Source organism: Pteropus medius, unplaced genomic scaffold (genome assembly GCF_902729225.1).
Source record: "Pteropus medius unplaced genomic scaffold, Ma_sr-lr_union100, whole genome shotgun sequence".
Taxonomy (NCBI): Eukaryota; Metazoa; Chordata; class Mammalia; order Chiroptera; family Pteropodidae; genus Pteropus; species Pteropus medius.
The window spans coordinates 4,199,831-4,226,282 of record NW_024342470.1 but is presented as its reverse complement, the minus strand read 5'-3'; the positions used below and the strand labels follow the sequence as shown (position 1 = coordinate 4,226,282).

The 26,452-nt window shown below is 49.0% G+C and overlaps 1 protein-coding gene across 6 annotated transcripts in view; it reads right to left on the bottom strand.

The window, feature by feature from the left end:
* MICAL2 (microtubule associated monooxygenase, calponin and LIM domain containing 2) overlaps positions 1 to 26,452 on the bottom strand; it is a 200,410-nt gene that overhangs the window by 57,359 nt on the left and 116,599 nt on the right. For 5 of the 6 annotated variants that reach the window (XM_039863626.1, XM_039863627.1, XM_039863625.1 and 2 more), the window contains 4 exons: positions 25,966 to 26,115; positions 11,073 to 11,259; positions 9,730 to 9,818; positions 8,395 to 8,500 (listed from right to left, as the gene is read on the bottom strand). In XM_039863626.1, the coding sequence (XP_039719560.1) occupies positions 8,395 to 8,500; positions 9,730 to 9,818; positions 11,073 to 11,259; positions 25,966 to 26,115 (532 nt within the window). Of the gene's footprint in view, positions 1 to 8,394; positions 8,501 to 9,729; positions 9,819 to 11,072; positions 11,260 to 12,286; positions 12,395 to 21,311; positions 21,438 to 22,708; positions 22,811 to 23,056; positions 23,276 to 24,401; positions 24,522 to 25,965; positions 26,116 to 26,452 lie in introns of all 6 variants that reach the window. The other variant, XM_039863630.1, reaches the window with a different exon arrangement.

The following is a 26,452-nucleotide window of genomic DNA, read 5'->3' as shown; positions in this document are numbered from 1 at the left end:
GCTGGATCAGCCTCTGCTCGGACACAGAGCCGCTCCAAGTAAGGGAACAGGGTGCGCTCACCTGTGCCACCTGCCCCAAGGCTGGCTGCTCTTTGCTCTGGACTTTTCCCTGTCTGTGGTCATAGGAAGAATCCAGGACTACTATGGGGCTGGGGGCTGCCAGGGCACGAGGGACATGGGGGTAGGGGCTGAGAAGAGTCTAGCACTTCCCAGGTCAGCTGTCCTGGCCTCCCAGAGGGAAGGTCTGCTCAGAGCCGAGCATCTCAGCTTCCTCTCAGAGCTCTGGCTGGACACCTGCTCCATGGTGAAAGATGAGACTCCAGAGGCAGAGCCAGGCAGTGTCCGGGGAAGTGTCTGTCCTCACACACCACTCCTAGCAGCCAAGCCCTGCGGCTCTTTTCCGGTGAAGCCCAGGCTGCAGAATCAAGGTGAAAACTGGCGCCCCAGTTCTGCTGGCGAAATTATTCCTGTTTCTACCCAAGTCCAGAGACCCTTCTCTCTCCCCTAGAACCGAGGGAGACAACAAAACAACATGTTCTCCTGTGTACCATGATTTTACAGATTAGGAAACTGAAGATCATACCCCTTAGAAGGAAAAATGAAAGCGAAATCAAAACTCCCTTCCCCCAATCAATCAAAGGGCTCTGAGGAGTTAACCGGACTCACAGTGTCATGCTTCTCTTTCGGATACTCGCTCTTGTGCCATGAACCCACACCCCAAGACCTTTCCCAGCCCAAGTCAACTGCAGGCTCCTCAGTCTGAGGTCCAAGCCAGAAAGCAGGGCCTTTCCTTTAATTCTACAAATATTTATTGAGGGCCCAGTATGTGCCATGCGCTGTGCTACCTGTTGGGGTTACAAGTGTTCAAAAGACAAAGACCCCTGCCCTAGAGGAGCTTGTACTCTAGCAAGGGGGAAAACATAAACGAACAGTATACATAATCAATAAGTGAACTACATAATATGGCTGGAGGTGATAAATACTATGGAAATACTGTCTTGTCGGGAAAGGGGGATCAGAAAAGCTGGGAGTACAGGTCACAGTGTTAAAGGTAAACCTCACTTGGAGGGAGACATGGAAACAAAGATTTTAATAAGGGTGGGGTCAGCCATGTGGATGCTGGGGAAGGGCATTCCGGGCAGAGGGGACAGCCGGTGCAAAAGCTCTAAGAGCATGCCTGGTGCTTGAGGAGGCCGGTGTGGCCGGGGCAGCATGTGAGAGAAGGTCCGAGTCACAGGGGCCAGTCCACATCGAGCCCACTGCAAAGCTAAAGCAAACTAACACTCCTGCTGGCGGGTGGCAGGAGGGATGGTGGCATTAGAGCTGAGGCCGGGGTGTCTGAAGGGAGGTGACTAGTCACCTTCAAGAGACTGGGGGATCCGAAAACTAGAAAAAAAATAGATGTTGCCACTCTGCATGTATTGAGGCCTCTGTTTGGTCCCCAACCTGAAGATGTCCTGTCAGGGGCTCTGAGACTCAGCTGATCCAGAATGCCTGAAGAAAGTGTCCCTCAGGGAGACTTCTGTACAGCATTCCCTGTTGTATGAAACCAGGAAAATGCTATCAAGAGCTCGGCAAGAGAGCTCTTGCTGCTCTGAGTGCCACATCTGGCATGCTTGCCATTCTGCCTTCATAAAACCCTATGCCTGAGGCACTGCTTTCCAGAAAACAGTCTTCACAGAAGGAACCTGTCCAATGCCGCTGAGTCAGTACAAAGGGCAGGCGTCGAAGCCAGGTCTCCGGCCACGGCCAGGGCTCGTCCCATGCACTGTGGCTCTCCCAAGAGCAGCACCTGCCTCCTGGCCTGGGCCTGTGGGACTCTCTGTTCCTTTGCAGTTTGAAGATGCTGCTCTAGATCATTTCCCTGGTATCCATGAACTTAATATCATTACCAACTTCAAGGTTGCCTCAAGGAGGTGAAGAGTTTGCAAAGTGCCCGCCCAGAAAGTGCTTGGCCCCACGCCTGGCAGGGAGGAAACAGTCAATAACAGCGGGGGCAGGGAAAGAAGCGGTCACTTCATTTACTTACTTAGGAATTAAAGAAAAAGCTGTAAAAGTGAATGAGTTCACAGAAATAAAGGACAGCCCACCCACTCTGCTTGGCCCACTTTATTTAATGTTCCGGTTACATGGAGATTTGTTTCTTCTGCTGGATTATTTCTTTAGGATGGTTCCCTGGGGTAGGATTACTGGGCCAAGAGGTCAGAGCCCTTTTAGGGATCTTAGTAATTGTTGCCATATTGCTTTCTAGAAAAGATTCTCCCCATTTATCTTTACTCAATAGTAGTTCCTAAATTCACACTTTTTTTTTTTTTACAATCTATTTTTCTTTACTAATTCAATGGGTACATCATAATTTGTTTACCTTCCTTTGAAAGCCAAGTCAGAACGTTTTGGAAATGCTTACTTTTTTATTTTACTATTTACTTTTAAAATTTGCTTTAGTGTAAACTGTCCATGCAACTGCCTTTGCACATTTATAATTGGGTCTTTATCAACAAATATTAACTAATCCCTTATACTGTGTGAGGTGCCTGCGAACACCTGCTTTATAGGGATTTTTTAAATGTCACAGCAGTGACATTTGTTATCACATCTAATTCCAATTTTTCTCCATTCTGATTTTCTGTTGAATATTTTCATTTTATTGTTATACTTCAAGTTTTTAAAATTTAGTTAGATTTATGTCATGTTTTCTCTGTTATTTTTTTCTGTCAGAGGTTTTGAAGCTTAGAAAGTTACCACCCCAAGATCTAATCAATACTTAATTCTATTTAATCTTGTTATTTTACTTTTTTGATTTTTAAGTCTTTAATAACCTAGTGTTTCTGGATTAAAAAATATTCTACCAAACACTTGTAGAATGTAATATGCAAAATGGAAAACTACCCCCAAACAAAATGCCCATTTTGAATAGTTATAGGAAAACCCAGTTGGACAAAGTTAATGAAGCTTCCTTACTGGAGAACCCTCAGAGACTCAAACATGCTAATGAATCTCGTGGATGTCTAAGGTTTGGGACAACTGGCATGATTTGTATAAAACATCTCTCAAACTTTGTGACTATGGAACCCTTTGTTCACCTCTTTGAGCTAGTGTTCTGCTGCCACGCTTTGGGACATATCCCTTTAATCCGACTTCAAATCAAAAAATCAAAACCAAGCTCCATGAGAACAAAGACTTTTTTCTGTTTCATTCCCTGCTATATGCCCAGCACACTGCAGATGCTCAGTAACTATCAGCTGAGTAAACAAATGAGTGCATGTACAAATGAACAAAACAAATCAAATCTAGTACGCAACACTGAGCATACATACATGCCAAGATGCAGGGAGGGCCAGGGACTTTGTGGTTCACTGCTGCATCCTTAGGACCTAGAATATGCCTAGAGCATGGTAGGCATTCAATAAATACTTGAATAGATCAATAAATAAAGGAATGAGTCACTTGCCTAACCTAGCTTCTGACTTCAGTCCCTAACACCATTCCCTTCATGAAAGGGGAAGAGTTTCTCACATGGATAAGAGTACAGACCCTTGGTCATTACCCCAGGCAGCTAGCTATGAAGGCAGCTTCAGGTAATTGCAGCTGGGTTCAGAGGCCCAGAGCCCCAGAAATGTCCCTTTGGAGGAACGAGGGCCTTCGTGAAGTTCACAGATGAGTTTTCATACCAGTGTCCGAAGCCCACCCTGCCAGGGATGCTGAGGATCAGACTTCCGGAGGCAAGAGGAATTCCACATCCTTCCCTTACGGAGAAGACAGCCTGGAGTTGAGCCAGGGCCTGCCATGGTGCTGTCCTCGAGTGGCCCTGTGAGCGGAGCCTTGTCACTCAAGTCACTCAAGATCTTGTAGCCTAAGATCTTGAGTGACTGGAGCCTCTGGGGGTGGGACAGAATCACAAATGGTTCTCCATCTGGGTGAGCACACCTGCAATGTTCACTGCGACCTGAAACCAATGTCCAGTCCTTCCTCCTTACCTTTTACTCATCACTCCGCTGAACCAGCGTAAAACTTGCAAGAGCAACTTTGGTCATACAGGAACCTAAATGAGTATACGGTTCTTAAGTAAAGCTCTCCTACAGGTCCATGGCTTGCATGTATGGGGAGAATGGGTGAAAACAGCTATTAAGACAGTCTATTCCTAACAACTGAGGTGGCACTGACCCGTACCAATTATGCAGCATCTAGAGCAGTAAAGTACCACGCGTTTTTAAGAAAGAGACCCCAAAGCCTGGCCCAGGAGCATTGGTGACTTTTTCCAAATATTACCCTCGGGTAATATTTCCTTTTAGAGTGACCAGCACAGCCCCAGAGAGTCCCATGTCACCATAAGTGCAAGCCCTGCCAGCAGTTTAGGGAAGTATGACCCCCCCTAAACCAACCCCTGTGTTTCAAGTTTGGGCAGCTTCCATGGCAAAGAAGAGAGGAAACAATAAGCTTTATAAAGAACCATATTTATTTTCATTTACAGCATCAAATACCATAAATAAAGCTAAACATTGTTTGCTGTGTGCAAAATACAGGTTCCATGTGGCACTGTAAATGACTACCAAAGGTCATAAACATGCATTTCGATGACATGGGGGAGGCTAGCTAAAGAGGAGGCTGAGAGGGGAGGAGGGCACTCTTTGGTTGACATTCTAAAAAGGGAGGGAGACTCTGCAAGAGAAGATAAGACAAGAACGATGACTTCGTACTGGCTAGCATCTGTGCCGAGGCAGTGAGTGATGCAGCATGCAGGACAGTGCAGACAGGCCGAGAGGTCGGCATGGCTCTGGGCCACATGCAGGACAGACAGCACCTGCAACCTGAGACTGCGAGGCCTGGCTTACGATAGCTCCACCATACTTAACGTGGTGTTTCTCTTTAAAAGCACTTTGAATGTCCTGCTGCTCTACGTAATGAGTCAGCGGGGGACGTGTGTTTTGAGCAGAGCCATGAAACTGGCCGCTTCAGGCCTGGGGTTGAACTGAGTTGTTTCTCAAAGCCATCCCTGGCCCATGATGGTGATTGCTCTAGTTGAAGCTTCTTCATCTTCTGGGGCTTTATGAGCCAAGAGAGATAAGAAGAGCCATTGCAAAATCCTTGGATCTATAATGTAGGCTGCAGTAGAGAAAGAATTGCTAGGAAAGTTGGGATGATGTGTTTAAAATACAGAGCACGGGTCAAGCTGGTGATGAAGCTAGGGAGTATTTTTTTTTTAAATCCCTCCAAAAAATCATCACTTATGATTTTGATCAATGACGTTAATAATCTTTATATTAGAACCAATTCAAGAAGATGCTTGTACGCGTGTGCTTTTTCAGAGGCTGCTAGACAAAGGAGTTCTTTTCAAAGGTGACAGAGCCCACCCTATGGTACTGTCTTAGTCAGGGTTAACCCTCCCAGGAAGGTAAGCGGCTCCTGTCAGTGCAACTAGAAAAGCATGCGCGCAGGCCACAGGGAACGGAGGGCAGGCGGAGCATGCACCTGGCGTCGACGGGGCTGCCAGCTCAGGGGGCTCGGAAACAGCTTTCAAGCTGAACGCCACCCCACACTGTTCGCCGACAACCGCCACCGAATGAATCCATTAGTATGCAAGACACGCGCAGTTAGCACAACCGGTACCACGGACGGGTGCGGAAAGCGGCTTAGGGGTTAGTCCCACTCTCTGAAAATCGGCAAGAAAACCAGTCACCTCAGAGCAGAAGTGTGTCAGCCAAGGAGTGGGTGTAGCACTGGAAGGCTGAAATGAACTGACGGCCACAGTGTAAGGTTGGAAAGAGAGAGACAGAAAAGAGAATTTAGTTTGGAGGAAAAAAAGAAAAACGATTGACAAGAGAGAAGACACGGGAGTTGAAAATAAGGCAACCATTAAAAATGGGGAAACTTCCCCAAACAAGTCACTGCTTGCTTAGGACAGATGAACCTTTCTGGTAGTGGACCAGCTACTTGGCCACAAAAGTGAGTATGTGTGGTCTGCACACGCCAACACTCTACTGCTCTCCAGAGCTCCCTCGGGACCCCTTGCCATCCAATTTTCTCTCTGCCCCAATTTAACTCTAGTGTCTCATATTCACTCTAGAATATGTTGTGGAGGCCTGGAAGCCTCCACCCCCCTGGGATCCACAGGGTGCTTGGTGCTGCCCACCAGGAAGGTTCAAAGTCTCAGAACATACAGACATCTCAGGCTTCTGACAGGCACGCCCTGTCTCATCAGAGTAATTCAAAACAGTCTCTTTATGGCCATAAATGACATTCTCAGAAATTCTAACTCTGGCTTTTTGTGGAGCATTCCACAGAGCATCTCGTCCTGCCCTGAGCTGATGGTAGTAAAAAATGACGTGGCTCTGCTTGTGCTCACATTGGGGAATTTACTTTTGGGAATCAAATATAAGATGAATCAAGGGCTAATCCCACCATGGTGAACATTAAAATCCCAGCGAAATTTTGGAAAAACACGATGCAAGTCATCGGACTGAGAACAGTTCCATTAAGGACAGAGGTGCCAGTTCCCATGGACTTGGCCACAGCCATGCCCTGTTTTACCCCAGGACTTCGGAGAATTGTTTGTGGAAATGCTTCCGCCCTTCTTTCCATCCTATAGAAACTTGTCACTTCAAAGCCCTCAAGAGCTCTGCTCCAAACCCACACCAGGTTCCATCCTACTTAACCTAGAAGAGATCTCCAGAGTAACAAATGCATGGAGCTGTCTCCAGCCCAGCAACTCTAGATACACTGAGCATGGCAGAAGGCCTTTTTCATATCAGCCTCTCCATTTTCAACCAGACCCAACAATGTGCATGTCCAGGCAGTGTGGAGTGGGCAGGGGTAGGGGGTAGGGGGGGAGGGTGGAGAGTGGGCAGGGAGCTTAGGCCTTTTCCAGATGCCCAGAGTAAAGATTGTAGGTAGGCTCAATGCCTGTTTTTGTCCTTAATAGGGCATACTTATTTGCATCAGTCAATAAATAGCTTCCACTTCAGCCTCCTCTGCCAATCAAGACAAAGGGGAGATTCCTCCTAGAGGTCAGACACATTCCTTTGCTAGGACAGTGTGAAAATAAATGGTTTCTGACTGTTTTGACCAAATATGCGTGGTGGCTGACTGGTTGAGCAGTCAGGAGGTCTGTGAGTAGCGCTCACTGGGTAGGCCACGCTTCCCATAAATACCACTCTGAGATACTAACACACACCCTTAGTCCCAAAGGACCTGGTGTGAGAGAGCAAATTCATCCCTCAGCCTGACCATTATGGACCCTGAGTGGCCTTGGGTCAGACTGCAGCTGGGGCTGGGGACTGGATAGGGAGCCACCAGCTGACATAGCGCCTCTTCGGCAGGTATGGCATCAGCTTGACAGAGCTCTGCACGGTCAGGTGCCTATGGACTTTCGCTGCAGTGCTCATTAGTGGGAAGGGAAAACGCATGTTTGTAGGCATCTGCTCGAAACCCTATGGTTCTATGTCATTTGGCTATTATTTGGGGGGAAATTTAATCTATTATTTTACATCGAAACAAGGGAGCAAAATAGTCTTCCTCTGGGAGGAAATATAACAGCCAACTACACACTGCCACATGCTTTTGTATGTTTTATTAGAGTGTCTTTCTACGCTTTCCTTATAAAATGATTATGCTTTTGTGCTACACAAAATTGCCCCCTCTTGACAAATGGCAGCCAAGTCTATAGATCGAAAGGCACTGGGTTATGTAAAAGCCCAAATCATTAATGTTGCAGGCACTGACTATTACAACTGGCAGCAGTATGGGAGGGGTTTGTAACACCAGTTATAAATTTCAAACCCATGTATAGAAAAACTGACACACATAGTAAAAAATGCTTTCTCTTGGCTTATTAAAAGTTAAAAATTGAAATGTAAACCTAGAAACACGGCTCACTTTGGTATAAAAGAAGTACAAATCTATATAAAAAAAATCCTTCATATCGTGCTGGCCCTAGCACAGTGAGCAGGTGTTCACCTTGCAAGGCCAGCACAGGTGGCCAACGGGAAACTCTTTGGCTTGTGGGTTAAGGTACACTGGGCTTACTGGCCAGGGCCTTAGCTAACTACAAACACACCGCCATCTACCCTGGAAATGTGAGGGCCCTAGGGGCGGCCGCCCTTCAGTGGAGCTTGATCGGCAAGTACCTGAGCACCCAGTCGCGGATGCTCTCGAGGGACTCCTGGGACTCCAGGTACATGGAAGCCAGAACCTCGGAGAACACCCACAAGAGGGGCAGCCCAAGGCTCAGGAGCTCGTATGTGTAGCAGTAGTTGTGAGCATTGTCCCTGAAATGCAGGCCAGCTGCGCGCAGGAGTCCCCGAATCCAGTTAAGCAGGTTCCGGGGAACGTGAAGCAGGCCCCACGGCAACCTGAGCGGCCAGCTTAGCGCCTTCCTAAAGGAGGAAGTGGTGATACCTGGGGGGCTGCCTGCGGGCGGGCCAATGACAGCAGCTGCGAAAGAACTTTCTGTGGGCGGGTCCCGCCGCAGAGGGGCTTCCTGCTCCTTCCACATTCTCTCTTCCTGAGAAAGATCAAAGGGGTAGGATTTAGTTTATGAGTCTCACAGAGGACCCCTTGTAGAGCAGACAAAGAGAGCCAATAAAAATAGAGCTTGGCAGACCCAGCCCCGTCCAAATAATCGCAGCACCCCCTTAACCACTGAAGAGGAAAGTGAGTATGCACAGGGAGGCGGGCAAATTCACCAGCCTTCAAAACACATGTCCTTTGACTCAGGGGTGCAATCCCATTTCTAATGACATATTCCCATTTCTAATGACATATTCTAAGCGAATAATTTGAAATATGGATAAGGATGTGGGTACAAGGATGTTCACAGTAAAACTATAAGGCAAAATATTAAGCAATCTATAGGTCCAACATGAGACTTGTTAAATTATCGATCATTTTTTATAGGCATCAAAAATTATGCCCCCAAAGAATTTTTAATGTCATGGGAAACTGTTCTGGATACAGTGTTAGTGGGGACAAAAAGGAATATGAAGTTGCAGCGATAGGATTGCAATTAGATTCAAATATATTCACACACAGGAAGAAGTCTGGAAGGAAGTGTTACAAAATTAATCATGGTTTACTCAGAATAGAGTGATGACGGGCAATTTAACTTTCTTTCTTTATATACTTTCATTTATTTACCCACTTTTCTACATTAAGCTTATATTAATGTGTAATCAGAAAAAAGCTGTAAGTCGTGGGTCTTTGCTGGCAGTGGTGATTAATCAAGCTGTAGAAGCTAAGAGCTGCCAGAGGAGGCGCTGTAACAAGTTGTCCATACTTTCAGCAGGCTGGATGACATCCAAGAATCTGGGGAAAAGACTTAGAAACCACAGCAAAGGTTGGGTCCAATACCAAGCACCCCTGAAAATGTCACCCTGTGGTTACAAAGGAGGCAGAGCGGGAGAAGGCATGACACAGGGACTATGGGGGATGACCGGTAACTTCTGCATGGCTAAGCATATTGTCCCATCCCTGGCACATGGGAAAGCTCTATTGTGCTTCTCATGAGAGGCCAGCACAACTACTCGCCTGGGAGCCAGCATCTGGTGGGACATACCCCAGAAGAGAGCTGGACAGAGGCAAAGGGACCCTTCACACCAGGGAGTATAGCCCTCCTCTTCATCTGTGGATCTCAGTCCCTCCAGGGCCAGAAATGATGGCCTAACGTAGAGGAGCCTTTGAAAACCTTCTGTCTAGGGCCTTCCGTTTCACCAACCCTTTCAAGACAAAACGTACCTCCCTTTGTTGCTTCAACTCCGCCCGTCTCTTTCGTTGCTGAGTATTGGTTTTACAGTGAATGAAATGAGGCTTGCAGAAAAACTTGCCTGTAAAAAGAAACACACACTCACAAAGGTTTTTCTCCTGTAAGCCAGAGCCACAGCATTCATAGCCAAATGCCCACCATTGTTTAGGTCAGAAAATGCCAATAATGGAACAAGCCCAGGACAGCTCACACTTGGCAAAGTTTCTGTCATCTGCCTTAAAGAAATGTCACTGAGATGAGATGCAAGAGCCTTTGCTATCTCAGAGGGAAGCTGCAGCAACGGGGGCTCCCATGGATGGGGTTGAAACTCTTAGATAATCCCCGAACCAGAGCGAGCCCGTCTCTTCCCAAGGCCAGTTGCCAGTCAGCAAAACGGACAGCTCTGAGCAGCGACATCATTTCTAGCTCCTCCTTCTTTCTGGGACCCCTGGGGCTGGGAAAGGCTCAGAACAGATGGCAGCAGTGATGGGGACGGGACACTGCCCGGGACAGCCTGGAACCTTCCAGAAAAGTCTTCTTTGTTCAAAGTTACAACAGTTTAAAGTGATGGGAATAACAATAACAATAAGAAAAACTTAGGTAGGACGCAATATATCAGGTATTATTCTAAATGCTCCCTGTAAGTTAACTTATGCACCCTCACAACCACCTTATGAGCCAAGTACTATGATCCTCATTTATGGATGAGGAAATTGAGGGACAAGGAGGTTAGGGAACAAGCCCTATGGCTAGTAAATGATACAGTCTGGATTTGAAGCTGGCAGTTTAGTTTGAGGGTATAAAATCATAAGCACTGGGCTATACTGCCTCTTATTGTATTGGACAGTGCAAATATCAAGTGCTGAAAATTAGACAGACAATAATCACTCAATTCAATGAGTGCAATTCCCTCATCGATGACCTCTGATAGGCCACTTATCAGAACATACGTTACTATTATGGTTATTTTTATAATACAGACTTTATGAATAATAACATTTATAAACCATCATTTATTCAACCCTTATCGCATGAGCAGTATGATGCTGAACATGTGTTTCTCAACTATTCAGGGGCAATGGAAGGCGGTGTGACTGAGTGAGAAAATGTACGCAAAGCTCTTGGCACATAGTAGGTGCTCTCCCCTGCCATACACGCAGCACAGACAGCTTCCTCTTCCCCCCGGGCAGCCTCTCTCTGTCGAGAATTTCCCAGCTCCCTGAATAGCTTTCCTGATGTCGCTGTACTCTCTGAGAAGTGTTGGGCATCCCGGAGCCTCCAGAGGGACAGGAGCCCGGGCCAGAGAACAGTGCTGTGCCTGGGGGAAGAGAGTTACCTTCATCGCCATCGAAGGCATAGGCGGCCAGGCGCAAGGTGGTGGCACAGACGCTGCAGCGGAAACACTCTCGATGGAAGAAGTGGCCCTCGGCGCTCAGCCGCTCCATCACATACACGCGCTTCTTACAGAAGTAACAGGTGTCACTGCCACCCAGGTTCAGGGGAAACACCTTTCGAATAGTTTCCTGGGGGGCACAGGGCATCGGGAGAGAAGAGCAGTGTTAGGGCTTATGCCAAGTCTTCAAGTGCGAGGCCTAGGCTTTTAGAAATTCTGAGCTGAATCATGGGGGACCTTGCAGGTTCCTGTTTGGGGCTCATGTTACTTCAGGTGCTTCAGCAAAGAGTGAGCATGGGAAGATGCACTCCCAACACAGACCCCAGAAGTGCAGGTACAGCTGTTAGCTGTGCACCCAGGTGGGCAGGCTGGCCACCAGGTGGGCATGGAGGGAGCTGTCCCCTAGGCTGGCTGCTCTGGTTTGGGGGTAGGAGTGATATCTCCTGGCCTAATGGAGTGGGCATCCATCACAAACATGCCTGCCCGGCGATACTGTCTCCAAAACTCTGTCCCTGGGGTTAAGTATTGCCTGAGTCTGGAGTGAAGTCACTGAAAGAATGTTTTAAACATCCTTGTCCAGCTGCAGTAACTTAGGTCAGGCAAGGAAAGGTGGTGGCATCAAAATTGTTCAAGAGAAAAGGGAGAGGCTGTGTCCTGCGGATCACCAAGTGGCCGAATTCCTAAATGCATGGAGGGGGGAGTGGGGGCGGGCCAGGGCAGGGGTGCACCTGGGTGATTCCGGGGTATGTGCCAAAGGGAAACCAAAGGAATTGTCGACTCACATCGCTGGTGACGGCAGTGTGCGGCCTCGCTTGGAGAAGGGGGGAATTTAAAGGAAAGGAGTGTTTCTCCATTACTGAATTCTCAATTCACTGCAAAACGGCTACTTATTTTGGACACTAAACATTGACAGTCAGGGATGTCCGACTATGCGGACGGCCTCGCCTGGCCTTTTCACCGAGTTCTCCAGAGTCTCAGACAGCAGGGAGAATGATGTGCCTTGTGAAACGACCCCCAAGAAAGCTGAGTGAGGTTTGCCTCCCCCTCACTCTACTCTGATCCAGCCCATTCTCAGCCTGTCATGTCCAGGCGAAAGGGCGCCTTGGGAGGGCCAGAGCCAGTGTCTGTGGGCAAAGGCTGAGGGGTGAGTGCCTTACCAGGTCTGGCGAGGTGGCCTGGGCCTTAGGTCTGTGATCATTCATGTACAGATTGACCAGGACTTCAGCGGCAGCCCCTATCCCACTGGATACTTTCCCTACTGTCAGCTACCCAAGAGCAGAGGTGGAGGAGACAGAGACAAAGGTAAGGCCAGTTAACGTGAACAGGCTGGATGTGGGAGGGGGCTCCACACCCACATGCAAACAGCACCACACATCCGGGGAGAGGCAAAACCAGCCAGGAGCAAGCAGCAGGCACTCTGGGGTTGGAGTGAGGGACAGAAATGAAACCCTGTGGCCCTGTGTGATCCAGGTGACTAACAGAACTACATTTACTGGGGGTGCAAGGCTTTCGGGAGTCAATTGAGTTTCTCGGTGCACGGATAAGGTGAATGAATCCAGAGAGAGGAAGGATCTATCCAAGGCCACTTAGCAAATAAACACAAGATTCAGGACTACTCCGGTCTCCTGATCCCCACCCGGGCACTGTCACATGGCCTTTTTTTTTATCAGTGGCTGGGAAATATTGTGCTGTTTTGCTTGGTCACCACCATAAAGGAGTGTCTGCACCGGTATGACTGGAGCCTCCAAAAGCTGGTGAGGCACAAAGGCTGAGCAAAGGAGACGAAGAGCTAAGGAACCAAGATGTCATAGACAACTGAACAGCAGCCACCCTCCCACAGAGACTCTCCCCCTTGGCGGTCAGTGACCTGCTGCTTAGTGAGCCCCCACAGACCTCGAAGGTGAGGACCCCGCTCCACCGCGAGCTAGTTCTGAGGCCGGGCACAGAGCTCTCCATTGCTGAGCTCAGTGTTCTCATTTAGTAAAATGGGGATAATCATGTCTGCCTCACGGACGTGTGGTTAAGAGCTGAGTAAAGGAACATATGTCAAAGTCCCTGGCACTTAGCAGGGTTTGGGCCAAGATGAACTAGACTCTTCCCTCCCTTCTTCCTCTGAATCCAGCAGGCCCAGCCTGCCCTGCAGCAACCGTGTCCCTAGGGAGAGATGACTGTGTCTGAGTCCCTCCAGGCCAGGACCACAGACAACTTTGCCAACAAAAGCAATGACTAGAATGGAAGTGAAGCTGGCCCACGTTGGGCAGGTGGAGGGATCAGGATGTGGAGCTCTACTGCAGGCTCCAGGTGGCAGTGCCCACAAGGTCCCAGAGCAGGTGATGGGCATGGCCAGCCCAGAGGAGGGGAGGCAGTGGTTTTATGTGGGACCTGGAACCACTGCCTGATGGGTTGTGGGTGCCTGGCCTCCTGAGGGCATGGTGGCCCATGCCTACCTGCGAGTGCCTGGACCCCCCACGACATGTCAAGGAGCTGGGGAAGGGGTGGGATCTGGCAGCCCAAGCAGACATGGCACAACCACACATACACCCCCAGCAAAACCAGCCTGCTCCCCTTTTCCCCACCAGCTCTGAAAGGCCACCCCGGGAACGCTGCAATCTCCTCTGCAGAGATACAAACACGCACAGCATGAGATTCTGTAAATATGGGTCCAGATCCCATGACCCTGGAGGCGGGGAGGCTCCAGACACTCCCTAGTCTCCGAGTCCAGCTTCTGGGAGATGCGGCCCGAGCTGCGACTGAGGCTGAAGGGCCTCAGGAACAGGCAGATGGCCTTTGCAAGGACAAATAACAGGGCCTTGTGTGAGGGTAAAGAAATGCCCTCAATCTAAACCCAAGACTGCTTTTGGGAGGCCACATCTAATCCCAGAACAGAAAGTCTCAAGTATATAGCAAGAAGTTCAGGGAACAGCAAAGCAAATGGCAGCAGGCTCCCACAGCTTCTCAACTCCGGGCAGCGACGCCCAGCCTCAGAAACTGAGACTAACTCGTCAGATTCCAGCAAGAGCACAGGTACTACAAGAGAATGAATGGGTGGGGGATGCCAAACAGGCTGGGGAGAATGACAAGACCCTGAGACACCCCCTCTCTTTCTCATGAAGATAGCCCCAGCCTAACGGCAACTCTGGATCTGTCTCTCCAGATCACGTGTGTGGCTCTGAGGGATTGTAGAGAATGTGGGTGTAGGCCTGCTGGGGGAGTGTCTGGTCCTACCACTCAGACAGATGGGGCCTCTTCAGACTTCATAGAGCTTGCCCCTTCCCAGCAGCTGCCAGGTTAGTTACTCCCCTGCCCCCAGCCCTTCCCCCAAGCTGGCCCAGTCTGAGAGAGATTAGGATTCTGCTTTCAAGCACACTCTCTGTCATGTTCAAGTTTTCACAAATGCCAAGGAACTTGGCTCCTGTTTTCAAGAAATGTTCAAGTGTATTGGCTCTGGACAATATGCCATAGTTCGCCTGATGTTCCATCCCCCGACACAGGCCCCTGAGATAGAGGCTGCAGAATACTAAGTACTTCCTGGGTTTATATCAAAATAAAGAGGAGAGGTCAGATTTACCTCTCTGCCCACACCACCCTTGTGTGGCCCTCTCCTCTGGCCTAGCGTGTAGACTGGCTCCATGGTGCTTCTCCAGAAAGGCACCATGGTGATTCTGTGATACCCATGTGCAATTGTTGCCTCCCCTGAGTTAGCAGAGGTTGACACTGTGCTTTCTCGGGCTTTAAATACGAGTCCCCAGTAAGACCTCATTAACCACTTAGCTAATAAGCACTTGTGCCGCTGAGCTTCCATGCAATCCTGACTTGGGGAGCAATTACGGAAGCACGTAGAGGGCTATGAGGTTGCTATAGGGTGTTTTGCCAGAACATGCCTGTGCAGTCTCGAGCCTGCTCAGTTGTTCTACCAGCACAGGACACTGTCCATTCACCTGGCCAGGGGATGAAGGGTGAAGACCCTGGTTTTTTATTAAGGGCCAAAAAGGCTCCTTTCTCCCAGTTAAATCCACATCCCCACTCTGTGACAGTGGCTTTCTTCAGAATAGAATGAACGCTTCCTTAAGGAAATTAGCAGAGTCTTCTACATACCTGTCCCAACCTGATGGAAACCAGCCCAGAATCGCCAATGGCCAATACCGAGAGGTGGATGGGTACTTTCTGGAGAGGTCACATGGAGACCAGGTGATAGAGAACTTATCTCAAGGGGTGGGAGGGGACCCCTCAAAGCCCACCAAAGACCGGTATGAAGATGGACATTAGAGTAGAGGAGATGAGCAGCTGGACTTGTGCTAGCTCAGTGCTTCTCATACTATCAATGGTGAATGGCTACTTTTTTCTTTTTTCTTTTTTTTGTCTCTCATCTCTTGTGGCCTGCTACGTTTGAATACAATAAAAATGAATTACTGGAAATACGATCACATACTTGGATGTGCAGCAATGTCCCATTGCTTTACATGTGTCGAATGCTTACTCTTACTTGCTGTGCTCATTGGGTCACAGACCAGTACCTGCCTGTGGACCACACTTTAAGTAGTACTGCTCTAGTTAACCAGGAGATTATCAGGCTCTCAGGATCCTGAGAAAGAGATGCTCAACTTGTGGAGAAAGTTCTAGAAAACGCAGCCTGATATTGACCTCGGAGTAAGATCTGGAGGTTTTTAACAACATCCTTGCAGAGCTGCCAGAGAGTCAGTAAAGAATCTGGGCTGCTTCTCAGATGGCACTGGGCTCTCAAGAATACTTGGCAGCTGATGAGTCCAAAGCACTGTCATTAGTACAGCTTCGCATTTCCACATTCTGGGACTTCTTTTCTCCTGTCTCAGATGGCCTTCGCTGGGGGAGCTGCTACTTGCTTGGGTTCCCTCCTCTACATGACTAAGAATGTCTGGCCCACCCAGGACGAGAGCACTGGCTTCTTTTGCCTGAGTAAACCCAGATTCTAACATGGTGACATAACTGTTCTCATAAGCACCATCACCAGAGGCTGAAGAAGATGGCTGGACCTCCACAGAGAGGCATTCCTGAGGCAATCCTGTTGTTCCCAGCCTGGAATATGATGGTGCCTGCCTGGATGTTGGAGCCTTTCTCATTCTGCTTCGAGCTGGCCCATCTCCCCTTTGGTTTGCCTTCCCTGATGTAATGACCCTGTCTTCCTCACTCCTGGCACAGAACAGATGCTCTGAATGAATAAAGAAGCAGCCTTCTGGGCCCTTTTGTGTCCAAACAATGGTAACTTCCCACTTTGGGCCTGGAACTCAGCCGAGAATACCACGTGTTCAGGCCATGCTCCTCCACAGAGCTTGGTCACCTGGCCTGCTGCGAGCATCCTGAAGCCCATATGGGTTAGGCAGGAGTGAGAGTGGAGCTTTCAAGGGCTCGGGGCTCACCAGAGGGGGAGGTTTCCACAGGCAAGGCTAGAGGACATCTCCTGGGCCTCCCTGGGTGCCTGGGCAAGGACACTCCTCACTGAGGAGTCCACCCATGAGAAACATCAGAGGACAAGCTGGTGGACCTGAGTCCTCAGCTGTTTGGCCAAGGCAAGGGAAAGAAAGGGAAAGGATTGAAATCTCCTCGTCTGAAGGGGTCTGAATATTACATGCTCAGAGCCGAGACGTAGGCAGGGTTTTGGGGCTGTGACTGCCCCCTACATCTGTGGCTTTGTCCCCTGGTGCCAGGCACTGTACTGATCATATGCATTTAACCTTCATGGCCCTGCAAGGTGGGTCTAATAGTCCCCCTTCACAGCTGGGGCAGCTGAGGTTCAGGCAGATTCTAACTCACCTGAGGCCTCACTGTTCCTAAGTGGCTCGGATGGAAATAGGAACCTGAAGGTGACTTCTTTGCATTTAGGAAGATAAGAATCAATCTGCATTTTGGGTAAATGAGCTTTCTTCTAGAATTCTCCTCCACTGAGGAAATAGCACATTTAGTGGATACTCCAGGCGTTTTTTTTTTGTTTGTTTGTTTTTGTTTTTTTGACATAGACTAGGTCATTGCATTATTCCAATCACCCTCAGGAGTAGCTGTCATCATCTTCATTCTATAGGTTAGGAAACTAAGGTGCTAAGAGGTCCACTAACTTGTCTAAGGTCACACAGTAATTGGTGCTCTGACCCCAAGTACGACTCCAAGTCCATAACCTTCTCCCTATAGCAACCTGCCTCCCTGAGACATACCACCACTCTGTACTTAAAATCCCTGATGCTAGGATGCACACAGGAGACATCCAAAAATCTGCCTGGCTCTATCCCTGGCACAGAGAAAAAGACAATGAGGTTGGAGGCAGCCTTGAGATCTACCCTGTATTAGAAGAACAAAGGCAGATCGTTCAGCCAAGACTGTCCGGCTTTCCTCTAATATGCAGGTCTCCAGAGTAAATGCTGCAAATCTAGTTTTAAAACAAACATCCCCAAGCGGAGAGAAAGCTCCTTTTGCAATGCACATAGCTCTTCTGACCTGGGAGGACTGAACCACAGCCCCCAGCCCAGTGAGGCCATCCCTTATGCTCAGCTGTGCAAACACTCGGTCGCCACCTTGTTCTTGTGAGAGCTCACCAGCCTTGGCAAATGGCTAGCAGCCATGGCAGAGGCCAAATGAGCAGTGGCCTCCCTTCTTGAAGAAATAAGTTAACTTGGACGATAGGGGGCTGATACCGCTACAAGTGGGCTTGTTTGATGGGATGGATGAGTCAAATGGTGCTGAGGACATAAGACTGGACGTAATTTCAGAGTCTAAGGTCTTGAAAGACAAGACTCTGGGGTAAGGATCTGGGCCCTAAACGAGAGGGCCTCCGACTCCCTATAACTGTTCAGGCCAAAACCAACCAAACAAACAAACAAACAAGCAAATAACCAACCCAGCAGGATAATTCTGAATGTTAAGGCGGAATGCCAATCTGAGAGGGTGGGCAAGTGCAGTCTAAAGGCAGAATCAGTGACCCAAGTTTGTGTCTCTGAGGATAACATATGCTCCTCATGGCAAGTTTGGCCAAGCCTGCTCCCACAAGGAAGTGATTATCCCTGGATCTTCAGACTTGTGGGGTGGGGCGCTAGGACAGGCACAGAGACATGCTGCCTGCCAGGAGGTTGTCAAGGACTAAGCATCAATTTCCAAGTGCATTTTCCTTCCTCTGGCTTCCCTGAATTGAGGCGAACTTGGGTCACTGGGCAATGAGAGCAGCCCATAATCTGTTGGGAAGAAGCATTACATCCTAGGCTCTTTCCAGGAAGGAGGCTCCCTGAGCTCCACCAAGACTGAATGAAGTTGCTTGTCACTGGATTGTCACCTACTTTAAGGGGCAGCCAGTTCTCAGAGGAGAACATCACTCTGCAAGATTCTGCAGTGTTCAATCAATGGTGGAGCTGGGTAAGGCGTGGGGTAGTAACACTGGAAATATCATCTCCAAGAAACCTTCCCTCCATCCCTAACTGCCTACAGTGGCTTCATAGTGAGATCTGGAGGGGTCTGTGGGTGTTAAGTGCAAACTGGGTCCTTTTTACAAATGGAGAAACTAAGGCACAGAGAGGGTAACTGACCTGCCAAATATCCCAGAGTGACCCTTTCTAAGAGCTCTCAAATCATTCCCAGACACACTGTGAATGGCACAACAGGGCAGAAGCTATTAAAATATCCCAATTACACCATCAGCTGATGGCCAAGGTTGGCTTGGCAGATGGGATAAGAAAAAGCAGGGGGCCATCATTCTAGCACAGCCTGGGAGAAATAAGGAACAAAGTTGTAGAGGTGGAGGCCAGGAGACCTGGAGTTGGCCATCCCAAAGCCCCGCTCCCCTCACCCATTTGAGGTCCTCCCTGCGCCTGTGTGTGGGCTCTGCATGGACTCAGCCTCTGGAGTCAGGAGCCCTGGGCCCCAGACCCCTCCCTGTACCTTTGTTTTCTTTTCTGTGGCTCTGCTCCCGCTCCGTCTACATTTCTGGGAAGAACTCCCTGCTACTTTATTAAAATTACTGCTCTTCTCCCACACGCCAAGGTCCTGCTATCTGCTCTAATATTCCACAGGAAGTATCGTCTTGTCTTCTGACACATTATAATTTACTTCTATGTCATATTATTGTTGGTTATTTTCCACTACTAGGATATACGCTTCATCAGGGCAGGAAAGTAACTCTGTTCATCTATGCACATCCCAAGAGCCTGAAGTGCCTGACACCGAGCTTTCATCCAACAGATATTGGTTGAATGAATGGATGTTCGCTCATTGGCTTAATGAGTGACGTTGGTTTAAAGGTGCATGAAGAACCCAGGGAAGCAGCCAGGGCTTCGGTGGGGTGTGATGATGATGTGGCCAGGGACATGCTCACTGATAAGTGTCTGTCAGACCCTGGAGACCCCACACGTACCCACACAGGCTGCCTTTTGCCATCACCTAGAGAACTAATACCTACTAAACTACGTCAGGGAACCTGGGAAGTGTGGCGGCTTTTCCAACCCAGCTCTGCCTTTAACTCTGAGAGGACAGTGACTAAGCCAGGTTTATCCTGAAGACGAAAGAAAAGCCGGGGCAAAAGAGGGCCTAACCAGGACCAGCCAGAGAGGGGCTGGGCCAGGGACAAGAAAGGTGTGGGGCCCTACTACTCAGCCAGGAGCATGAGCCACTGCCTGTCTACCCAGGTGCCCTCACCCCTCTCATCATCCTGTCATGAGTGACGGTGACCTTTTTTCCACAGCAGAAAATACTCCCTAGGGAGGGCAAAAAAGCTATGCTTAAGCATTGGTGACGATGACAACAATGCCGCTCTCCACCCATACAGCTCACTATCATGTGGACCGGGAATCACTGCCTCGTTGGTGAGAAAATGGAGGCCCAGACAGGTGAGGAGACTTAAGGCCAAAAAGCTGGCCGAAGGGGGCGCTGGAACAAGATGCCAGGTTTCTCAGCCTTGGCTATGTTCAGGGGAAATGAAGACAAAGTGTTCGTATTTCTTGACATCACCTCCAGCTGCCCTTCCAGGGATGTGTCACAGCCCCATTGGAAACCTTGCTCCTTTCTTGGAGCTCTGACTTGCACCCTTCTTCAGAGAGAGAGAGAGAGAGAGAGGGAGAGAGAGAGAGAGAGAGAGAGAGAGAGAACCAGAGAGAGAGAGGAGAGAGAGGAGAGAGAGAGAGAGAGAGAGAGAGAGTGTGTGTGTGTGTGTGTGTGTGTGTGTGTGTGTGTGTGTGTGTGTGTGTCGGGCAGGTGTGTCGGGGATTGATGGGGGTGGGGACTCCCAGCTACATACCAAGAAGCAACTCCTAATTTTTCACTAATGCAACTCTGGTAGGAGAATATTCAGCACCGTCCACCAGGGTGGGAGCTAAACAGCTTGGTTGCGTTCAGAGCAGGCAGTCTGTGGAGAAGAGACGCCGAACCTGCTTCCCTGAGCAACAGCTAAAGAAGTGGCCTTCACATCCGTTTTTAGGCTCATCAGTTCCAAGGGCCAGGCTTCTCTGGGGGCTGCCCTTCTCCCAGCCGGATGGTGTTCTCAGCATATTAGGTAGAAGAAGGGCAAGTGGAAAACATAAAAAGTGCCCCAGAACCCAAATTTAATAATTGCTCATGGTACATTTTCTTATCAACTTAACCACAGTTAGCTCCACACTTCCTTCCTTCCTCCGAGCCAACCTCTGCGCTGCTGAGAACATCCTTCTAGAACACAGTGCAGATCCTTCAGTGGCTCTTTATAAGAGGATAGAATGAAATCCAGTAACATGAAAAGAGTGGGCTCACTTTCACACTCATCTCTGTACCACCATAAATACTTTTATTTCCAAACTCAGGTCATACCAACGTTCTGACTTTCTAGCCAAATGTTGGCAATTTCATATGGTAAAAAATTATTTCTAATATGCTGTTTGCCACCTAAACTTTAGTAAGGGAACTGTTCCACCCTCCTCTTTGTTTCTTCTGCATCTGGCATGATGACTGGCATATGCCAGGTGCCCAACTAATGCTTTCTGGATGAGCGAGCACTGTTAGATGAGTTTTTGTGTGCTGCCTGTGCCAGTATGTTGCTGGCTCCAACACAGAAACAAAACCAAATCCAAGACTGCTGTAAAGTATCTTACACATTTTCATCTTAGCCAAGCCAAGCTCCAGATGTGTCTGTGCAGGTCAAGCAGAGCAGAACATCTCAGAACATGCGGGGAGTGGGGGAAGCTAATCGTTTAGAAAAACTACCTTTCTGGCAGGAGAAATAGAGTCAACAGTTGATGGAGAGGAAGTGGCAGCTGGATCAGGAGATGGAAGGCAGGAGGGAGAAGACGGAGGATGAGTATGAGACAGGTCTTTAGAGAGCAGTTTATTCTGCACAGAACAGAAACAGAGGAAACTATGATTAGCCCTGGGGAAAAGCACAGTGATGCTCGCCTTGGTGATGCAGCCCCGTGCCTGTGTATTCAAGGAGGGGAAAGACGTCCAGGCCTGTGCCTCAGGACAAAATAGTAGCCTCTGACTTCGAGGCTGGGCAGGACTGTCTGGCTCCTGGTTCCATTTTCTGCTATAGTTACAACTATTGGAATAATTACAACTATTCTAACTCCCTTGTCACTCCAAAACAGCTGGAGCAAAACCATGCTGTTCTCGCCTGTGTCTGCCACGGACACCAGCACTAACTGTCGAAGTCTTCACTCTGGAGCTTGGTATGAAGCGGCAGCTGCAAGCTTAGGAAAGAAGAATCCTGGGCCACTTTAGGGCAAGCAGGTGGCCCCAACTGGGGCCTCTGTAGCTGCAGACAACTGTGCCAGCTTCACGACACCTCATGAACCAAATAAATGCAAATCATCCTCCCCATGTCAATGACGCTGAGTAGCAGAGGACACAGACTTCTGCTTCTTTCACTCAATCTCTGGAGGAGATTGAGTGAAAGAAGCAGAAGTTTGTTCTAGAGGCCAGGCTTGCCGCAGGCAAGGAGCACCTGACACATACAAGCAGCACGGGACCTCATATCGATTCTTTCATCTCCTTGGAAGCACCACTCTTCTTTTCAGCAAGTTTCTAAGTAAGTAAGTACCTGCCTTGGAGGGGGCTGTGCTTCGTATGCTAAGGGAAAGCCATTTTTCTTGGCTCAATGCTGCCTTTTGGGAAGGCAGAGCACCGGTTATGGCACATGGTTGACTTCCTCATCTGTGTCTCTCTGATCAGGCCATGGGGAGATGTCTCCATCGTGCCCCAAAATGTCACGAGCAACTGTTTTGCTTTCACCTTAAAGGCACTGTAGTGTGATTCTTGCAACCGACCAGCTTTCTCTCTTTTGTATCGACCCTTAAGTTGAGATCCTGTTCAGAAGCCATCTGGCATCTAACAGCATGTGTTTCTGTTCAGTAACATTTTCCTTTGATCTGAGCCTACTTTTCTGCCTTCATTTTCCCTTTGTCCTGATTTATCTACCTATTTTGAATGTTGTCTTTGAGTTTTTTAGACACTAACTTGAATGCTTTAGTGGCTTGAAAAATGAATTGTGCCTCATGCTGTAAAAGCAGGAGGAAGGAGGAAATGAAGCTCCAGAGACGGACTTACAGTTGCCTCACTGGAACGTCAATGTCGGGGTTTCTGGGGGGACGGAAAGCCCCGTTTACCTGCGGGAAGTCCCCATGTCCAAACATGGAGGCAAGGTGAGCCGCTTTCTCCTTAATGTTCTTTTTGTGAAATTCCCTGTTGGCCAAGTTCTGAGCCCTCTTCTGCAGTCAAAGTGAGAAAGGAGAAAGAAAAAAGAGAGAGTGACAGGGACTGGGATGGCTACCTCCAGGGGAGAGGCGAGAGGCAGTCGGGCAGGCTTGTCTCATTGTCTCACCACACACGGGACTGGACGGGACACAGGGTGTGGACAGCAAGAGAAGGAACCCGCCCTGGGCCAGTGGAGGGAGAGGGGGAATGGAAGGCACCCCAGACTCGGGCACAGGCAGGGCAAAGGGCGAGGCTTTCACCTGGAGAATCTTCTCCTCCACTAGCTGCAGCCGCCGCAGCACCCCAGAAAGGGCCAGCGCTCCCTGGCAGGCAGGAGGCAGGGCAGCACGGTTTTCTGGCCCCCCCACCTGCAGGTCAGACTTGGCTCTGGCTCTCCAGGGCCGGCTTGGGCACTCTCCACCAGCAGACACTTGATTTAGCTCTCGAAGCACATGCCCTGTCGCAACCACCGAGGGGAACTGGGAGAGAAGGAAAATCAAGCTTCCTTCCCTACTGTGGCCCTTAAATAATCCAACACGAGGAATCCCCATGAGGACCAATGACCACCCGGAGTAAGATTCCAAACTAACCTCAGGCGTTGACATTTTACCACCTGCATCAGAATCACCTGTCATCCTCCTTTTATTTATTTTTAAAAATATTTTCTTTTTAAATTAAGTTTATTCGAGTAAGATTGGTTACTAACACCCTCCTTAATGACATCCTCCTTAATGACAGTCTTGGGCTTTACCCCAGACCCACTGAATCAAAACCAGTATAATCCTGGTTATCAATCCTGACTGCACACTGAGATCACCTAGGGCAACTCTTAAAAAATAACGACTGGGCCTGACTTCCAGAGATGCTAATTTCATTGGTCTTGGGGTGGGCACCAGATCTCGTTGTTTGTTTTTTTTTCTTTAAATACCTATTTTTAATTGAAAAAATAAATTGCTCCATAGGTAATTCTTACACACACAGACATAACATCACTGCCTTACATCTACGCTGACCTTGGTCGACCTCCGCCACCCAGAAGCAACACAAAGTTTCTCATGCTGATCAGACATCTTTGAATGCCGTGGTTAATAACAGTGATTCTGTTCAAATTCCAAACCCAAGAGGCTAGCTGCAAAGGGCCACAGCTTGCGTCTCTGTCCACCAGACAGGTCCTCGTCTGCTTGGGCACCAGGAGAGATTTGCGCCACATTTCAGCCTTCTCCCTTTAAGGCGTGCAGCCAATCAGCCACCTGAGCCCATTCTACCATCACCGCCACTTTTTCATTCGATTTAGAAATCAGCCTATTTAAGTGGCCTGCAACTAAAGCTAAGTGTTCCAGGGGCATCAGACAAAACAGACCAAAGACCATGTGGTGTGGCCTGTTTTTCCCCAAGCAAATAAAACACCGAGAGCATAGCAGTTGGTCAGTTGATATTCCTGATTGGCTGATGGCATATATTTCAAGATGCTGTATACCTATAAGGGTAGTGACCTTAAGTTGTGTCTGCCTTCCCAGAGAATCTACAGTTAGCCCTGAGGTATGCAGAAGGCCATGGAGCCCACCCCTCTGTATCAAATACCCCATCCACTGGAAGGAGCCCTACCTGCCTTTTCAGAGGTGATAGGGTGGGTGTGGGCTCCTCCGGCTTGAGACAGCGTAAGTTAACAGGAGGGTCAGAAGATGAGCACAAGACAGGCTTACCTATCCCTGAGACACGGCGTTCCTGAGAGGAAGGTGAGTCCAAAAAAGCAGCAGCAGGAAACATGAAGAGAAAGGTAAGTCAGACTGAGATACTTGGAGGGAGGAGAGGAAGAGAGGCAGGGAGGGAGAGTTTCAGGTACAGAGAGAAGGCACTGGGCTGAGCCCCTGTGAGCTGGGCTCTGCCAGGAAACCTGAACCCTGGCGCTCCGTCCACGTGGACAGTAAGTCCTGGAGTCTCCTCCTCTGGGAGGCCTTGCTTTTGGCTCAGACCTGGGGCACTGGCAGGCATGGCCACAGCCCATGCCAGGTCAGGGCGGCCAGGCCTGAGTCCTCCTGGAAATGGAAAAAACTCCTGCTCACTAGAGGACGAGGGTGCTACAGTCCTTCTGATGGAAGACAGACCTTGGCAACACTTGGGGGCCCACAAGTGACCAAGCCTGCAGAAGGCGCAATTGAGAAAGAAATTCGGTTATGAGTCTCAGGAAAATGGCCCCCTTATAATAAAACCTGGCTTTCTGGGGAAGGCTAGTTTGTCCCCAAGGGCCATAGTCCACATCAAGCCCAGGAAGATGCCTATGATCACCTCTAAACCAAGAGTCTGTCCTCTTCCTGAGGAGAGCCTAATTCTATCATGTGACAGATATCCTCCAAAGAAAAATAAAAACCCCTTGTCCCAAGCTTAGGTAGTGTGACAGTGGTATCCCGGAGGAATTCAGGGAAGCAAACTGAACCACACAGCAAACTCCGAGCCAGAGCTCAAGAGAAGTCAGCTCAGTCTGCTGCCTGATGCAGCTCTGACTGCCTTCAGCTTCACACTGACTCTGGTCAGACACACAGCCCTGCCAGCCTGACCCAAGAGAATAAAAAGAGGGACACCATGAAGATATTTGGGAAGTTGGCCCCCATTCCTACAGGCTCACAAGGAGCTAAGACCTTTGACTCAGTTTCCCCTTGTATGGACAGACTTCTCACCATGGACTTAGGGATCTCCCAGGTATCCAGCACCTCTAAAGCTCCCTCCAGCTGTACCATCTCATAGATGGCTGCAAACCAAGTCCTTGTTGCAAAACAAAACCAAATTAGGGAAGGATTTCTTCTCCAATGCAGAACAAGCATCAACAAACTATGGTCCTTGGGCCAAATCTGTCCTGCTGCCTGTTTTTAGAAATAAAGATTTATTGGAATACATCCACACACATTGTTTAGGTATTGTCTGTGGCTGCTTTCATGCTACCATAGCAGAGTTTTGAGCAGCTGCGAGAGAGATCAGATGACTCCCAAAGCTTAAACTATTTGGTATCTTGTCCCCTTTAGAAAAGTCTGTTGACTCGTGATCTAGAAGAAGGTTCACTTGAGCTGGGCCTGGCTGGTATACCTGAAATCCATCACCAGCCTGAACATTTCTTCTGGCTTCTCAGTTCTGGTCACCAAGAAGGCAGGTCCAGTGAGCATTTGATGGGACTCACCTGCTTCAGGAGTGAGGGGTTCCGAGAGCTCTCCTCGAACTTGGCCAGCAGCTGACTTGCCATGGACTTGACTTTGTTCTGATTTCCACCTTCTTTACTGCTGCCTCCCTCTTGATTGGAGCCCAAGCTCCGGCTGGAAAAGCCTGAAAGCTGCAAAGGCCAAATCAGTGCATTGATTTTTGGGTCCCGAAACCTAGATATCAGGGAGGGGCCTGGTGGCTGAGGTCAGGGGACCAGTTTCCTAAAGAAGAATGTCCTCTGTGGCCTGAGGAAGGCAGAAGCCCAGTGGAGACAATGCTCTCAGGAGGGGACATATCTTCCCAAAGACAGGCACATCCATGCTTGGGAGCCAGACAGTTAGGGTTTGGATCTTGACTCTTTTATTTCCCAGCCCAGTGACCTGAGCAATTTAACTTCTCTTAAGTTTCCTCATCTGTAAAGTGGGACTATAACACACTTCATGTGGTTGTTGCAAAAATCAAATATA